This window comes from Drosophila mauritiana, chromosome 3R (assembly GCF_004382145.1).
Source record: "Drosophila mauritiana strain mau12 chromosome 3R, ASM438214v1, whole genome shotgun sequence".
Taxonomy (NCBI): domain Eukaryota; kingdom Metazoa; phylum Arthropoda; class Insecta; order Diptera; family Drosophilidae; genus Drosophila; species Drosophila mauritiana.
In genome coordinates, this window is record NC_046670.1 from 27,283,458 (window position 1) to 27,300,874 (window position 17,417).

At 45.6% G+C, this 17,417-nt stretch overlaps 6 protein-coding genes across 7 annotated transcripts; 2 read left to right on the forward strand and 4 right to left on the reverse strand.

The window, feature by feature from the left end:
* Window positions 1-1,122: 1,122 nt before the first annotated feature.
* LOC117143375 (serine protease 1-like) lies at window positions 1,123-1,996 on the reverse strand. Its single transcript, XM_033308051.1, has one exon. The coding sequence runs from the start codon at window positions 1,988-1,990 to the stop codon at window positions 1,181-1,183; it is 810 nt and encodes a 269-aa protein (XP_033163942.1). The 5' UTR covers window positions 1,991-1,996; the 3' UTR covers window positions 1,123-1,180.
* A 1,055-nt stretch (window positions 1,997-3,051) lies between these two features.
* LOC117144956 (serine protease 1-like) lies at window positions 3,052-3,986 on the forward strand. Its single transcript, XM_033310411.1, has one exon. The coding sequence runs from the start codon at window positions 3,073-3,075 to the stop codon at window positions 3,874-3,876; it is 804 nt and encodes a 267-aa protein (XP_033166302.1). The 5' UTR covers window positions 3,052-3,072; the 3' UTR covers window positions 3,877-3,986.
* A 243-nt stretch (window positions 3,987-4,229) lies between these two features.
* LOC117144955 (prolyl 4-hydroxylase subunit alpha-1) lies at window positions 4,230-6,052 on the forward strand. The gene is made up of 5 exons (XM_033310410.1): window positions 4,230-4,414; window positions 4,467-4,630; window positions 4,686-5,659; window positions 5,712-5,877; window positions 5,958-6,052. The coding sequence occupies exons 1-5, from the start codon at window positions 4,230-4,232 to the stop codon at window positions 6,050-6,052; spliced, it is 1,584 nt and encodes a 527-aa protein (XP_033166301.1).
* Window positions 5,907-10,654, reverse strand: LOC117144954 (prolyl 4-hydroxylase subunit alpha-2). The gene is made up of 6 exons (XM_033310409.1): window positions 10,035-10,654; window positions 7,947-8,101; window positions 7,725-7,881; window positions 6,493-7,348; window positions 6,272-6,437; window positions 5,907-6,212 (listed from the first exon to the last, which is right to left on the reverse strand). Exons 1-6 carry the CDS (start codon window positions 10,205-10,207, stop codon window positions 6,112-6,114), a joined length of 1,608 nt encoding a protein of 535 aa, XP_033166300.1. The 5' UTR covers window positions 10,208-10,654; the 3' UTR covers window positions 5,907-6,111.
* Window positions 10,655-10,860: 206 nt separating this feature from the next.
* LOC117145612 (prolyl 4-hydroxylase subunit alpha-1) lies at window positions 10,861-14,530 on the reverse strand. Its single transcript, XM_033311327.1, has 8 exons — window positions 14,025-14,530; window positions 12,995-13,149; window positions 12,789-12,936; window positions 12,197-12,408; window positions 11,974-12,122; window positions 11,411-11,914; window positions 11,180-11,345; window positions 10,861-10,982 (listed from the first exon to the last, which is right to left on the reverse strand). The coding sequence occupies exons 1-8, from the start codon at window positions 14,201-14,203 to the stop codon at window positions 10,882-10,884; spliced, it is 1,614 nt and encodes a 537-aa protein (XP_033167218.1). The 5' UTR covers window positions 14,204-14,530; the 3' UTR covers window positions 10,861-10,881.
* Window positions 14,531-15,154: 624 nt separating this feature from the next.
* On the reverse strand, window positions 15,155-17,386 carry LOC117145613 (prolyl 4-hydroxylase subunit alpha-1). Of its 2 annotated transcripts, XM_033311330.1 has the most exons (6): window positions 16,896-17,386; window positions 16,639-16,829; window positions 16,415-16,569; window positions 15,852-16,277; window positions 15,599-15,773; window positions 15,155-15,244 (listed from the first exon to the last, which is right to left on the reverse strand). In XM_033311330.1, exons 1-6 carry the CDS (start codon window positions 17,384-17,386, stop codon window positions 15,222-15,224), a joined length of 1,461 nt encoding a protein of 486 aa, XP_033167221.1. In that variant the 3' UTR covers window positions 15,155-15,221. The 2 variants fall into 2 exon arrangements, with proteins under 2 accessions (XP_033167221.1, XP_033167219.1); XM_033311328.1 differs by lacking the exon at window positions 15,155-15,244 and having other exon boundaries at window positions 15,378-15,773; window positions 16,896-17,380.
* Window positions 17,387-17,417: the final 31 nt, after the last annotated feature.

A 17,417-nucleotide genomic window follows, 5' to 3' on the forward strand; every position in this document is an offset into this window, starting at 1 on the left:
AAATTGCTGTTAAAATCTGTATACTGTAAGTATCTACTCACCAGTGGCAGGAATTTCCTTTCGAAATTGAAAGGACATCAACGGCAGAGGGGCACTCCGATCCGGCTCTGATGTTCGATTAGTGGGTGGCGATTTATCAGCCGGAGGACTCATCCATCAAGTGCGCCAAGTGGAGCTCCGGCTGCATCAGCTGTTAGCCGATACAAGGGGTTATTGTGCGGGTGAGTAAATACAAATCGGCTTATCCTGTGGCATCTGCCGCATTGCGTTGCAAACTTTGCTCCGGGAAACTATCGAATTTGGCCTGAAATGTGAAAAGCCCCTGGGTGGCGAAAAAATGGCCCGCCATTTTGCATTTGGCATTGGCAAAAAAATATATTAGACTGAATTTTAACTAGGATAGTAAAATATACTGGCTAAGCTATCTTTTATTACACAAAAGTGCACGGGATGGTTTCAACGGAAGCCTATTATAATAGAAATATATAATATAGTGAAAGCTGTTATCAGTTCAACATGGGCAAATACCAACATTGTTTGAAGCCGTAACTGGTGGCTATCGGCACAAATTCAGTTTAATTTATAATAGTTCTTAACAGGTTTCTTCGGTACATTGGCATACCGCATATGATTTTTTTGTATCGCATAACTTGATTAAAGATTAAATTGATAAATTTACACTTTGGCAATGACTCAAGTATTAAAAATATTCCTTAAGCGTATTTTATGTGCCTAAGCGTTACAAACTTGACAATTCGTGAGTACACGTCATAAATTTTTAACAGACACACTTCCTCTGCACTTATCATGTGATAATATAATGTGATATTGCGTTTTGTTGTTCTTTAAGGTATTTTAAATAAATATCATAAATTTTTGGGGGAAATACTAAAAGAATTGTTCCTAGCAAACAAGAAATTTCACATGCAAAAGACTGACCTCCTTAGTAGTTACGATTCCATCTACCAAGCCTGCTCAGTCTATAGAATAAAATGCTCTTAATTATTTCCGAAATTAACTTTAGTTTTGAGATGGATTTCGAACAAAATTAACATATTGACAAACGACAAACAAACAAAACTTGGCCATCCAAAATAGTACAAAACTATAAAAGTCCGCAAATATATGTTCTATAAATTTTATTAAAAATTCCCAAAAAATCGGGAAAAACACTAAGCTCTTAGTAGGAAATGCCGGTGTTGTCGCGGATCCAGTCCAAGTATCCGGTGACACGGCTGAAGACAGCGGGAGCACCAGACATGCAGCCAGCGGCGGAGCCGAAGGAAGTCACTCCGACCAGGCGGTTGCCCTCGTGTGTGACCAGGGGACCACCGGAGTCACCTCCGCAGGTGGACTTTCCGCCGTTGGTGTTGATGCAAATCATGTTGTCGTGGAGAGACCAAGTGCGGCTGCAATCACCCTGGGACATGATCTGGACATCGACGGCCTGGAGCCAGTCGGGCAGTGGGCTGCCATCGTAGGTGCCGCCCCATCCGGAGGCCACGGCCCACCATCCGGCGTAGTCCTGGTAGCGGTCGTTGAAGCTGGGCAGCTCCACCTTGTTGACCAGGTGCCAGAAGTCGACGTGCGGGGTGCGGATCAGGGAGATGTCGTTGTGCAGGTTGCCGCTGTTGTAGTGGTGGTGCTGGACGATGTTACCACTGCCCACCCAGTGGGAGAACTGGGGCTGGTTGCGCAGACTGGCTCCGTAGTTGATGGTCACTCCATTGGCTCCGTTGGTGCAGTGAGCGGCGGTCAGCACCCAGGTGTTGCCGATGATCGAGCCACCGCACCACCAGTTTCCATTGCCGCTGAAAAGGAGACCCACGATGTAGGGCACCTTGCCCTCGTAGGCTGGGTAGCCGTTGGTAATGCGACCCTGGATGTCCTTGATGGGCACGGGGGTCAACTTCTGGTCCTCCTGGGCAGGAAGGGCAGGCAGGGCAGTGGCTGCGGCCACGGCCAGAGCCAGGAATACGAACAGTTTCATCTTGGACAGGTCTTACAACTCATGGTTTTTCCAAAAACTGAACGCACTTTTATACTGAATCAATGGCTTATCATCCTCAGGAAACGACGGCTGTATATTTTGTCCAGAATTTAGCATGATAAGTTTGCCGTATGATAAGTGGGAGGCACGAGTCTATTGTGAATATATGACGTGTACTTAAGATTTATAAGTTTCGTCTATTCTGTAATATGTGAAAACTCAGTTGAGCTTAGGCTATAATGTGCAAGGTGTAGTTGTCTTACCATATTTCCCAAGACATTTTGTTTTTATTTTTATGTTAGTCTTTAAGGTTTTGATATAATGCTAGAGTAGTCGTAGTATGGACTTTCCAGTGCAATGCTGAATGAGTGCAAAAATATTGAATGAAAGCCGCAATCAGTTCAAAATTTTCAGCTGATTTAGCGAACTCCTAGAAGTACATTTTTATTAGTAGAGAAAGACATTTATTTATGGTCGCTACTCAAGTAATTCTCATTCATCGTACGTGTGGCCTAAACTAGATTAGAGACATAAGTGTCATTGTTGAGGAAGATATGCGTACATAGTAAATATTAAACATAAACCTTTCAAATCGTCGAAGATGTTAGCAATCTACGACTTTTAGATTTAATTATTCACATATATAGTTTCCTGTTTGGCTTAAAAATTTAATTGTATCCTTAAAGGACAAAATCTAAAGATTAATTTCGTCATATGATCATGAAAATGCCATTTTATTTGATTTCTGTATGTTGATTCGATTTGCCAATGTGATAATCGTCTGGGCAATCTTTAATTTATATAATATATATCTATATATAAATCTAAGATCAGAGGATTACCGAGCATATTATTACAGGCTATGGACTTACTCTAATAATGCCACTCATCAATTGCCAAGTACCATAAAGGCAATAATTTAAGTCTTATCAGCCAGCTTAACTTGCCACGACAGAAATCGGGCAAAATATATTGACACCAAATATTACTAAAAAGCGACAAGAAACCATGATATTGATAAGGCGATGGTATAAATGCTCGGTCCGTTTCTGAAAACGGCACAAGTTGTTAGACCTGCCAAGATGAAACTCTTCGTATTCCTGGCTCTGGCCGTGGCCGCCGCCACAGCCATTCCTACCCCGGAGCAAAAGTTGGTCCCCACCCCGGTGAAGGATGTCAAGATCCAGGGTCGCATTACCAACGGCTACCCAGCCTACGAGGGCAAGGTGCCCTACATCGTGGGTCTCCTTTTCAGCGGCAATGGAAACTGGTGGTGCGGTGGCTCGATCATCGGCAACACCTGGGTTCTGACCGCCGCTCACTGCACCAACGGAGCCAATGGAGTGACCATCAACTACGGAGCCAGCCTGCGCAACCAGCCCCAATACACCCACTGGGTTGGAAGCGGAAACTTCGTCCAGCACCACCACTACAACAGCGGCAACCTGCACAACGACATCTCCCTGATCCGCACCCCGCACGTCGACTTCTGGCACCTGGTCAACAAGGTGGAGCTGCCCAGCTTCAACGACCGCTACCAGGACTACGCTGGATGGTGGGCCGTGGCCTCCGGATGGGGCGGCACCTACGATGGCAGCCCACTGCCCGACTGGCTCCAGGCCGTCGATGTCCAGATCATGTCCCAGGGTGATTGCAGCCGCACTTGGTCTCTCCACGACAACATGATTTGCATCAACACCAACGGCGGAAAGTCCACTTGCGGAGGTGACTCCGGTGGTCCCCTGGTCACACACGAGGGCAACCGCCTGGTCGGAGTGACCTCTTTCGTCTCCGCCGCCGGCTGCCAGTCTGGTGCTCCCGCTGTCTTCAGCCGTGTCACCGGCTACTTGGACTGGATCCGCGACAACACCGGCATCTCGTACTAAGTGATTGAGCAGTAACGAATTTAGCAAAATTTATAGAACACTTTGTCTGCAGCCATTTAGATTACGGATGAAAAGGTAGACTCCAAATAAATACTTGCATTGAGAATATATCCACCTGTTCAGCTATGAAATTTGAGGGCAGGAGATGGAGAGATTTAGAGAGTCAAATCGAACGAGTTGTTTACTTAGCATCACTTGTGAGGGTGTTTGTATCTGACATCTTTGTTTGCACAGCGTTTCTGTCTGGATACGTGACAGTTTTCAAATGGAATATCGTTCTATTTGGCTCAGTTCGTACCTGAATAAGAACCAGTCTACATCAGTAACTCGTGGTTCACAGTGCTCTGTTCATAATGTTGGATCGGCACTGTCTCTATGTTGGGATTTTCCAGCTTATAATTTTGGCTGGAGTAGCGAATGGTGAGTTTTACTCATCGGTTGACAGCATGCAGGATTTAGCACAAGTGGAAGAAGAACTCCTAAATGCCACGCGTTCGTATGTGGAGTCCCAGCAAAAGCAGCTTGACTTCTACCGCAGGTACTACGACATAATCGAAAGTAGTCTGGAAAATTACTTGAGTATTTAACAGGTATGTTGAGCAAATAAAACAGGAACATGAGTGGGCGACATCCCAATTAAAGCTGGATGACTATCTCGGACACCCATTGCATGCCTTCAGATTGATCAAGCGATTGGTTCAGGATTGGGATGCACTGATCTTTGAACCCATACTCGCCAACAACGCTAGAGAAGGTAGGTATTGTAATCCCATAATTAACAAATACAATAAGTTCTGAACACCCAAAAGAGTTCCGTGCATTCGTGGAGGTTCTGAGCAGGGACTTGGGCTACCCAGATCAATCTGAGCTCCAGGGAGCCATCAAGGGCTTGGCCAGGCTACAGAAGGTCTATAATCTCGCGACCTCGGATTTGGCCGATGGCATCATCGGTGGTTTTACCTACGGTTCGGACTTACAATGGCGTGAATGCTACGAAATAGGTGTACAGCTCTTCGATCTCGGAGAATATCAGAGATCTCTGGAATGGCTTCAAGTGGCATTTATCCTTCTCCAAAATAGTCCAAGAGAGGAAAAAGATGAGGATCACTACTATTCGGATATCCGTGAGTATGCATCCATGGCTAATTTTGAGTTGGGCAATCCAAAGAAAGCCGGAAGACTACTGAGTCAGATCCTTGAATCGCAACCAACACATTCCGCCCAGCAAACTCAAAAGTATCTGGAGAGCAGGGTGCCAGGAAAGAATGTCAAGGAGACGAACCCCTCTTGGTTTTCCAACTATACTAGGTTATGCCAGGGCAGAAGATTGCCCGAAGAGCGAAGTGGTGATCCCTTAAGTTGCTACCTGGATGGAAAACGCCATGCTTACTTCACCTTGGCTCCACTGCAAGTGGAACCGGTACACTTGGATCCGGACATAAATGTTTATCACGGAATGCTGAGCTCCAAACAGATTTTATCCATCTTCGAGGAAGCGGACAAGGAGGAGATGGTTCGGTCCGCTGTGGCCGGAGATGGTGGAAAACGCACCGTGAGGGACTTGCGGGTCAGTCAGCAAACCTGGCTCGACTACAAGTCCCCGGTGATGAATTCCGTAAGTCGGATCATCCAGTTTGTATCTGGATTCGATATGGCCGGAGCGGAGTATATGCAGGTGGCCAACTACGGAGTTGGAGGGCAGTACGAGCCGCATCCGGATTACTTTGAGGTCAATCTGCCGAAGAACTTCGAAGGAGATCGCATCTCCACCAGCATGTTTTATGTGGGTTATAGTTCTTTAGTTCTGAATCTTTTACAAGCTTCTTATATTGTAGCTCTCTGATGTGGAACAAGGAGGTTATACCGTCTTCACCAAGCTTAATGTATTCCTGCCTCCTGTCAAAGGAGCTCTGGTCATGTGGCACAATCTTCATCGATCCCTGGATGTGGATGCTCGCACTTTGCATGCTGGCTGTCCAGTAATCGTGGGTTCCAAGCGGAGTAAGTACACTTTCAAAGAGAAGTTCCTCTTTTCATAAGTATCTAAAAATTGTATTTATCACTTCATGTTCATATTACAGTTGGCAATGTCTGGATGCACTCGGGTTACCAGGAGTTCCGTCGTCCCTGCAACCTCACCTCAGATAGCTACAAGTCGCTAGCATATCGAGATTAGGTGTAATTTACACATTTAATAAATTAATATCTTATTTTAATTGGCGTTGAGTAAATTTTCTAGTCGAAGTCCCTGTAATTCAGTGAGATTTCCTGGCCCCTTTCGAGATCGCAGGGCCTTACATTATCCTGATTGCGTTCCCGAATCCATACATTGGCAACTAGTTGAATGAATTCATTATAAACTGAATTAGCTGCAAGGTCTAAAAGATGCACTTACTCCATTTGCTGCCCTGAAGAACAGGACAAGCGGCGTGCTTGGTTCGAAAATCCTGGTCCCCAGAGGGATGTAGATTGTACCAAAAGAGAAGGCTTCCTTTTTCTGGGGTCACCAGCAGTGGCAAAAATGGAAATGCGGTTCCTCCACCGGCTTCTACGTCAGATAGCTGGAAAATATTCAGTTAATTATTCTAAAAGATTGGAAAACTGCAATAAACTCACGTAGTAAATGCCCGTTGCAATTCGGTTGCCATGAAGATCTCCTTCCTGGTAAATGTGGTTTTCGGGAAAGCTGTCCCAATGCGGCTCATAGTGTCCACCGATCCCATAGTTTGCCACCTGCAGATCCTCTGCATAATCCATATTCAAGCCGGAGAAGTCACCTACATGATGGCTAAGAAGTTTCGTTGCTGCGTTCCTGGAGTAATTAAAGGAGGCACCTTGACTGGTGCGGAAGGCGGCTGCCGTGGAACCTCCATTTCCCCCCAAGGAGTACACAGTGGATCTTTTTATCCTAGGCCTAGCTGTTTTCTGAAGGGATTCCGAGTCTTTGGAGCCAATAACCTGATGCAGTTGCACCACTAGAGGGTCCAGGTGGAGCTCCTCCAACTTAAAAGGAGCGTAGCCCAAGCGACTCTTCCTTAAGCGACACCTAAGACTTCTTTGCTTGGATGGAAGTGGTGCCAGCTCGCCTCGACACACCTGCTCGTACATACGAAACTCCCGGGATCCATGGTAGTCTCCAGGTCTTCGTGCTGTCAAGTGAAGCAACCCGTTCTTGTCCCCATCAGTGATTAGCTCCTCCAGTTGCTGACGAGCCTCTAGAAGGTGACTCCTTTGGTCCGGTTCTATGGAAAGCACATGGTTCACCAGACTCAGGGCACTTTCGTGGGCGCCCATCTCACGATGATATTCCACCACTGCCTCCATAAAGTCTAGGGACGCGGACTCCGACCCGTATGACTGTTCTCCGAGTAACTGCATCGACTGTTGCAGCCATGGCACCGTGTGGTTGTAATCTCGCAAGGCGTACAGGTGCTGGCCAAGGACAAAGCAATCCTGCCACGACATGGCCGTACTAAAGGGTTAATATATAGTAGTTACCGTGTTAATTGTTTATTTTGACAAAACCTTGTAGTATGTTAAACATAAATTATTAGCAATTATGTTAGATAGACAAAAGCAAGCCAAGTCGTTAACTTTATAGCTTACTTTCCCACCTTACTGGTTTCGCTCAAATATCCCAGTCTTAAATTCACAACATAAAATGGCTCCGGAATAAAAAAACTTATAATTGCTGCTTTGTCATCTTATGACAACAAATTAAAAGCGCAAAAACTTCCAGATTGTGTTGGGCCATCATTTCAACAAACACTTTTTTAAACTTCCCATCGTGTGTTCATCACAATACCAAGCTATGGTATTAGAGCTTTTATATCATGGCCATTGCTCACCCATATTTAACGCCATTCAGGATTCCACTGGCCAGCTCAGCCACATCCAATTGATAAGTCTGCTGAAGTCGCGTAAGAGCTATCGCCGATCCCACAAAATCGTCCTGCGAAGGAAAGCTCAGATTCTCCTTAAGTCTTGCCATGGTATCTAGATAGTCTGCAGGAACATAAGTTCATATCACATCTCACACAATTTAAATATGGATATAGAAAGAAACCCACTTGAGCGACTCGAATCCGCCGTAACACTGCCCTCGAAGGTTTCCCAATCGCTGTGAAGGCGTTTTATCAGCCGGAACGCGTTCACCGGATTGTTGAGGTAGTCATCGATTCCATCGGCGGCATTCAGGTGCTCCACGCGGATGGCATCAATCTCACTGAGATCATAAACAAAGTAATCATTAATCAGACTCATAACTAAAGGAATTTGCATAAATTAACTTATTTGGGATGGTCAAACTAAAACTTAAAGTTCCCTGGCTTATACACTGGCAAAACGGAACCTGAGTTTAAGTATAATTAATAAGGCTTTTTAAAGACACAAAGATACATGATAACAGATACCTCGAGATTAAATAAATTGTTATACATTTCTAGATTTATCTTCGCCTTTTTCCATATTTTAGAAATATTCAATCGTTTTAAACTTCTCGCTTAGTAACCTTTTAAAAACTCTTTCCCTGGTGTTAATGAATTTAAGCACCTTCTGATTGGGACCATTTTTCAGAATTAAGGTATAAATAAATCTCTTAAGAATAAGCAGTACTGCCCCGAAATGTATTCAAGTTTAGTTTTATCGGTGGGTTACCTGTTTTGAATAATTAACGCATTTATTTTCACGCCTGTCGCCTGCATTGTGGCTAATTTAGAAGTCATTAAGTTGGGAGCGTAACCATAATGTGAATCTAAAGCAAGACACAAACTAATTTGAGCTCACTTCTTTTGTTGGAAACTTCATTGTGCTGATGATTAAGTGGCAGCACTTGTTCCCAATAAATCTATTTTATTTGGGCTTTGAAAAGGAGACGCCAAGCAATGAGTAAGTCAGATAAATTAAATTTCTTACAGGGCCCCACATTGAAAGACCAGTTTTTTACTTTTTTACGGCGGCTGACTCAGGTCGGTATAAATATTATACTTTACAATTTGTTAACGGTTTCTTATTAGATGGCCAGGAATCCGGTTTGCAAATGCGCACGATAAACAAATAACACTGTATGTTATGCATATCCGAGGCGATGAGTGCACCATATTTTAAGATCCGAAATCTGCCAAGTCGATGACACTTATGAGTATTTCTGAACAACAAAATAAACTAGCGGCAATTGTTTCTTAGATATCGATCTGGGATGGTAGCAATCGATTCGAACGATAATTAAATGCAAAATTCAACAAGATACTGAAAGTGGTTTGCCGTCGATTGGTGCTTTATATGAGCCATTAATTAGTATAATAACCGGCGCGAATAAATCAAGCCAAGAAATAGGAGAAATTAGCAGTCCATAAAATAAATATCACCCGGCGCATCCGAACAAATAGCATCCATCGGTTGGGGAGTTTAAAATCTGCAATCGGCGACAAATCGCTGGGTTGCCATTCACTTTTATGACAACCGGTCGGTCGTTGAGGCACACATCAGCATAATTGTAATAAAACTAACCGAAGCTAACTAGAATTTAATATCTCGGTGAGCCATCTCTCCCACACCCGCCTTTAATTAGCCAAAATCGAACCAGCAGCTAGAAATCTGCCCACCCGAGTTCGATGTGAATTTTTGATTTACGTGGGCGGTTGTGTAGATGACAGCTGAAATGAAAAATTCACAATCGCATTCCGACTGACATGTACTGCCAATTGTTTTTCATTCTAGTTTTTCATCTGGAAAATATATGCCTGGAAAATTGATGGGCTCTGCCAATTAAAAGTGGCATGTGTGCGAAATGCGTATCTCATTTGCATCTGATTAAAACTGACCATCTGGAATCAAAGTGTGGTAGGTAGGCTCGGCTAGAACCTGAAAAACTTTCCATTTTAATCTGGCCTTTTAAAAGCTTCTCGCTGGAGGAGCAATGGTCGTTAGTCTGCGAAATTATTTTAATTCAGTTCATTCCACTCTCATAAAATTAGCATAATTATTTGATTGGAACATCAACACAAGTTTCTGTAAGATGTGCAGATAAATTCATATATTTTTATTAGCTCAAAAAAATATTGTCGCATTGGTAACTAACTAGGTATTTTGCATTTCTAACATTATTTTTCATTCAAAAATTATCCTTGAAAGATGCCTTAAAATTCTATCCCTTTTACCTCTGTAGCGCCTCAGCGTGCTGGTTAATTTCATTCACATAATTTTGCAGCTCTGCCAGGAGGACGACCTCCGTTTCGAACAGCTTTTCCAGGCCCGAGGTGGAACTGAAGAACTCGCCGCGGCAGGATAATACCTGCAGGACCAAGAGAAGAACGCACTTGGCCAAAAGCATCGCACTTAACCGATAAAACGCCACCGGCTTTCAGAACGCGGATCGCGCTTGCTTGTTGTTCCAGCCGCGATTCGTTAGGAACTGTTTTCAGTTGGCGGCAAAAGCGACGATCTTTGAAAGATCTGATGAGAAAAAGCTCGCGGCGTTTGTGATCAAGCGTTTTCGAGCTGCGGGTGTCGTTCGAGCAGTTCCAGCGCTCAAATCGAATGGAACGGCGTTTCTGGTCAAAGAACTGCCCGCGGGGGCCAGGTTCTGCTTGAATGGGGCCCATAAGTGAAGTGGGTTCAATAAACTGAATTGTGTAAGTGCGTGTACATAGGCAAAAGTTATGGCAGTTGTTCCAGGAATCACATCTCAATCTCATACTTTTCCAGCCAGTCTGAATTTCCCCGCTAATTACTTTCACTTGTCTGCTCGCAGCAGTTGTCACTTCACAGGCCCGAAAATATTCAAATCCCCCAATGAAACTTTGTCCGTGAACTTGTTTATGCAAATGAAGCCGGCAAATGAATACGCAACTGGCTTTTGGCTCATCTCAAAGCCAGTTCGCTTCGTTTGTTTTGAGTGTTTTCAGTGCTTTGAGTGATTCTGCCGAGCACTCAAGCCCCTTAACCCACTGAGTCTGTTCAGGCCAAAAAAGAGACACGCTGAGGTTAACCTGACTATCACGAGCTTTATTTGATTATCTCGTACTCCAGTGACACCTCGTGATCCCGGAAAACGTCGCAGGGTCGGGCGAAGGTCTGGGTCACCTCGTGTATCCACACGTTGCCAACTGCAAAGATCGGGCGGAAATGAATCACATTAATTGTGTATGTCAACTCGAGGTAGCTGGTGGTCTCACTTCACTTATGAGTGCATTAGATGTGATTAACATTTAGTGTGCTTTAGTATGTGCTCGGAAAACTGAAGTTCTAATTAGTTAGATAGTTAAAGTTTAAGACATGGAGCAACTCCCTCCAGGTTACTTACTCCACTTGCTGCCCTTGAGCACTGGACAACCGGCGTGCTTGGTGCGGTAGTCCTTGTCCAGGGAGCGGTGCAGGTTGTACCAGAAGAGAACGTTGCCCAGCTGCGGCTTCACGGCGATGTCCAGGAAGGGAAAGGCGGTGGCCCCGCCCTGCTCCACCTCGGATAGCTGTACGGATAAGATTATTGCTCTTACTAAATCATGTAGGGGATTACGGCCATGTAAGAACTCACATAAAATATGGCAGTGGCAATGCGGTTGCCCTCCTCCGCCGGATAATGATTGGGGTCCCGGAAGAAATCCCAGTGCGGCTCGTAGTGCCCACCCACGCCGTAGTTGGCCACCTGGAGCTGCTCGCAAAAGGTGGTATCAAGCCCGGTGGCGTCCTTCAGGTCCCGGAGCATGCCCACCATAGTGGGATGGGACTCGTACGCCAGCCACGCATTTTTGCTCACCCGGAAAGCGGACTTTTTGAGCTGTCCGCCGGGCAGGGGATTCACTGTGGAGCGATGCATGCGGGGAACAGCCATTTCCCGGAGCTGCGAGATCTTTAGGGGACTCAGCATGTCGTGGAAGGTTGCCACATAGGGATCCAGGCTGTGCTCCTCCAGCTTCAGTGGCGCCAGAAAGCGATACGGATGGTTTCCCCGACTATAGCGGCACCGCAACTCCTGGCGGGAAATTGGATGCACCTCACCGCGGCACACCTTTTCGTATTTGGCGAACTCCTGCGATAGCTGTGGGAATGGAATTAAACTTTTAGCTCCTCATTATTTCAAAGTAACCTTAGACTTACGCTGTAGGAGTCCGAGTGCTTTGGTAGATACACATCATCGATGTCCTCCGGAGGCGCCGTTCCCTTGTCGCCGAGATGCCAGTTCCTTATGCGTTTGGGATCGAACTGAAGGACTCGCTGGCTCAGCTCGAAAGCCGTGTCGAAATCGCCTAAAATCAACCGAATGAGTATCCTGAATGCTGGCCTATTCACCCATCCCCACTGGTTTTATTTTTTTGCTCACCCAATTGGAACAAACTCTTGGCCGTCGCCTCCATTTTGTTGAGGGTAACCGTATCCGGTCCGCTGGTGGGCGCTAGGTGGCTGGAGGCGTGGCTGGTCTGACGTCGCAAGCGTTCCATCGATTCCCGCAGCCAGACCTTGGTGTTGTTGTAGTCCTCCATTTCAAAGAGTTGTTGACCCAGCTCGAAGCAATCCTGCCAACTCATATCGGAGCTAAAAATAAAGGCTGGAAGAGTTTTGATAGGTTCTTTCAACTACAATATACCCTTAAAATCAATTTGGGATTTAAAACAATTAATTTCAATTAAATAGCTATGATTTGTATCAATAAAATCAAGCCTTCAAATATGTTATATGTTTAATGCAATATTGAAACTTTAGAGTTGCGGTTTCAAACGTGCTTGAAATTTAAGTTTTCCACGATCTAATAGTCGGTAGACTTCCCAAAACACCTGCTAGAGTGATTTCGATTGGGGTTAAGTAATAAGGGGAGCCACTCGATTGAACTGGGATTAGATGGGATAGTCCGTATTTTAAGCCTGGCTGGTTATTGCTTATCCGCTTCCGCCACCCAACCCACTTTGAGGTCTCACCCGTATTTGACGCCATTCAGGATGCCCTGGGCCACTTGGGCCACGTCCAGCTTGTAGGTGCTCTGCAGGCGGACGAGGGCCAGAGCAGCACCCTCCACGTCCTCCTGACTGGGGTAGCTCAGGCCGTACTCTCTGGTAGCATTGAAATCTGGGTGAGAAGGTAAATCTTAATAGCAGTAATCCTTGCATGGGGTGGGTGCACTCACTCATCTCCTCAGCCATCAGCTGCACTCGTCCCTCCATCAGAGACCAGTCCGTGTGGAGGCGCTTCATCAGGCGGTACACATTCACCGGGTTGGTCAGGTAGTTCTCCGTGTCCGATGCGGCCATGGTGTGCTCCTTTTCGATGGAGGACAGCTCGCTGCGGATTGAACGAGTTCGGACTAGAGTTGCCTACCAGTTTGGTCGATTTATGAGTCTCGTGTCGTCATAGTAGCCCATACACGTATTTCGGCTTAATTAATTCTAATTTATGTGTGATTCTATATTCATAATAGTTTTAATGACCGCCGCGATAAGAAACAACGGCGCGAAATCAAATAAAACGAAAGCGAAATGCCAAACACAAAGCCAAAACCTGATAACCAATATTCGCTGATCCGGCCAACTGTCAGAAATGATCAAATATCTGGGGCTATACTTAGCAGATTAGGCTAACTACTCCAGATTGGTGACAGGTGGACATCTGTGATAACTCTTAGCCAAAATCACTGGCATGACAATCTTTGCAAATGTATAGCAGACATTAAGTCTGGCACCTTGTGATTTGGCGGCTACGTAAACTAGTTTTCAAAGGGTAGTAAAATTTTAATGGATTTTCTTACGACCAAAGGCTGTAATTAAATTAGCATTGTTTCAAATATCGTGTTCTAACAAAAACTATTGTGGGCCTTTAATGGGCCACGGATCGACCATTGAGTTCCCGCTAAAACTAAGTCCACTTCGTATTGGCACTCAGAGTGTATCCCTAAATATTCTGATGTCAATTCAAAGGCTTCAATAACACAAGTGTTATCCAGTTTCAAAAGTTGTTGCTAACTGGTTAATCCTATTCAGCCAAAGACGTGACTTGACAACATTTATACGGGTTAACTTTGCTATCAGGTTACGCTATTGTATAATCCATAAGCGAATACGATTTGTTGTATCAATAGTCAAATGGATATGTCTATCCTGAACTCTCCTCAAATGGGCCCCTTAATGAACTATATCGATCAATTTCATGGTTCTACTCACCTCTCCAGGTGTTGTAGTGCAGTTTTGATTGCATTAACCTTTGACCTCAGTTCCCTTGTAAGATACTGCTCCGTATGCAAGAGATCCTCCAGACCCGTAATGGATGAAAAGTAATCCGAGGCGAGTGATCCCTGAGCCAGTAAGGAGAACAGTCCCACCAGTAACGTGAGTCCACGCATTGTATGGTTGTACTCCTCGTATATATCCTTTAGTGTTCTAGTAAATATCCTTGCTACGGAAAATTAGTACGTTCTTGAAGATCTGCAAGTCCGCCGATGTTCGCGGCTCGTGGCGAACTGATCCAAGATCATCTTCGAGAGATATCCAATTTGAGACATCCCCAGAGATGCGGAGAGCAAACCGGCGGCGAGAATAAATTTCGCATGTGCGATGGCGAAACTAGTTGCGGTGGCCTATGATTTGAAGAAAACTGTTTTATTAGCCAGTTCTGTGCATGTTCCGATGCGGAGAAGTTGGCAAGAGGAGCGTACGGGTTTCTTTTCGGCCCGGCGTGTTTTATGGCTTGTTTTGCGCTGATTTACTGATGCTTATCGGCCCGGCGAGCTCGTTTCGAATTCTTAATTCTGAATTCGATTCGCATTCGGATCGGATTCGAATCGGCCATTGTCTTTAGCTAGAGATTAGACCAGCCAGGCATATTAATACGGGCTAATTGGCAGTTAACTGTTTGATATTTAAGACTGCAGTTCGACTATTTAGCAGCTCCGGCAGCTAGGGCCGATTAACATTTCGCATCCGACTGTTGCGACAGTTCATATTGGCTTGCGGTCTATTGTTTATGGATTGTTATGGATGATTCCCCCGCAGGCTGCCAATTTGGAGCAATGATTTGTTAATGAGTCGACCATCATAACTCACACTGTTGGGATCCGCAATCTTTGCTGATTTACGGACTTCAGAGGCGGCGGCCAGCACACTTGTTTTATGGACCAGTGTTTGAGCAGCGGGCTTCCTCTTAACGACAAACAAACAAACAAACAATTATGGATGGCAGCCTTTGTTTGCCCAGCCCATTCACACCGCCGGATGGGCACTCCCAACGGGAAATAACGCAATAAAAGGCTGATTTTTAATCAAGTGCCAAGGTCAACTTTATTTGATTCCCCAGCTGGCAATTAATGCACATGTCGCACGGATCGGGAAACCATGGAAACCCATCAGGCCTCGCTGCCCACGTCAATTGAGTCCTGTCCACGCGGCTGCATGCGAAATTGAGATGAATAAAAATGGAAATTAGCAAAGAGAAAGTGAGAGTCGACCACGCGATACCCTGTACAGAGTTTGTCTCCAAAGAAATGACTGTTTTGTATGATAAAGCCAAATTATGTAGTTCTTGGAAAGAGTGAGCAATGAAAAGATTCATATTACTTTCAACGACGATTAAAATATTTTTGTACGAATATTTTATGGAGAACTAATATACCCCCCACAGGGTATCTCGCAGCACGTTCGACTGACAAGCGATGACAGCTTGTTTTGGGATGTGGTAAGTGCGACTGGGCCGCAAACTGAATCCCGGCACGCAAGCGAAATCCATCCACGCCGCAACTTACACAACTGGACGCCCAGGAGCACGGGACAGATGGCCTGGCCACTGCGGTAGTCCCACTTGGATGACGAGCCTCCGGCGGATCGTGTGCGCCAGTGGAGCAGCGAGCCACGTGGGACATTCACGCCGAGTTCTAGCTGCGGAAACACCACGGCTCCTCCCATTCCGGGTGCCTGCAACTAAGCCGCGGGGAATGGATCGGAAATTAATTAGTGGCACATTAGTCATTTAATTAGGCCGCGCTGGATAACACGTACGTTCAACATGAGACGTGCCACATGCTGCAACTCCGAGCTATCCTCCAACTTGGTAATGTGCTCGTGACCATGGCGACGTCCGGTCCAGGGATCTAGGTCCCCACTCTCAAGTCTCAGGAGACGACTAATCCTTCCAAGCTTCTTTTGTGCCAGTTTGGATAGCTTCAGCGATTGATAGCTAACTCCTTTTGCATCCTCCTCATCTATAAGCTCCAGCAATTCACCGGATTCCTTCGGCGTCAATACATCGTGATGCAAAACTATATATGGATCTGAACTGATGGGCTCCAACCTGGAGGGCTGGAGGAGCAACCAGGGCGAACTTCCATCCAACTGGCATTGGTTGAAGCGACTTCCTGTTGAGACTTCCTGTGTTGCTCCGCGACAAATCTCCTCAATGAGCAGCTGCTCCGTGGATTTGGATTTCTATGCAAAATAATAATTAATTTTTGTTGTTAGTCTAATATTAATCATTTTTTAATAATAAATCTTAATCCCTGGCTCCTTGAATTGACACTACCTACGGCTAAAAATGATTTTGCATCTCTGATTCACCCACTTACTTGCTTCTTTGGCTTCGACTTTTGGCCCCTTCCCTTGGGCAATTCGTTCTTGGCCATGGCTTTTTCAATCTTTCTTTTGGCCTTTTGAATGCCTTGGTTCATTGGTAGCAGCAGTAGGAGCTCCTCGGCAGTTGCCAGGGCTCGGGAAAGCTCACCTGGAAAATAAAAGAAACGAAATTTGGAATTCTGGCCGGGATATTGCACTTAATCCTAGGCCAACCTACCAGCGCGGTATTCAATGTTGAGAGTTGCCTCCAGGATGTGCACACGTCCGCTTTCACGTTCCCTCTGCGATTCCGTGGAGTTTTCGGAGGCGGAGGGCAGCTTCTCTAAAGCAGATTCTAGCCAGAACTTGGCCACAGGAAAGTCCGACTTGCGAGCCACTTCCAAGCAGTCGCCCCAGGACATGGAGGAGCTGAAATTATGCAAACAATTTTTGATTGCTTTGGTTTTTCCATTTTCTGGGCTTCAGCTTGCTCACCCCAATTTGAATCCATTCACCACGCCCAAGGAGAGGCTGTTCGAGTCCAATTCGTAGACGGATTGCAGATGTAGCAGATGATTCAGGGACTCCTCGTAGTCCTCCTCGCTGGGAAGGGTTAACTCCCTGTTGGACAACCGTTCTCCGAACCCTATCTCCAGAGTGGCATTCGCCTTCTGCTCCAATCCGGGCCACACACTCTCGAACCTCTTGAGAATTCCAAAGACATTTAGTGGATTACCCATGTACTCCTCCACACTATCCACTTGACTGTGGATCTCCTCGATGGCAGAGGTCTCCCTTCGGATCTCCTCCAGCTGAAGCTCCAATCGCTCGATATAATCACGCAACCCATCGATGAGCTGCGTTTCGGTGTCCAGCAGAGCCTCCAGTTGCTCCTCTCCCCTGGCGAAATTAGCTCCAGCAACAGATTCCACGAGCAGAAACAGCTGAAGCAGCCACAAAACACTAAAAACCACCGGCATTTGCATAATTAGATGTCTTCGGGCCTTTTTTCAGTCT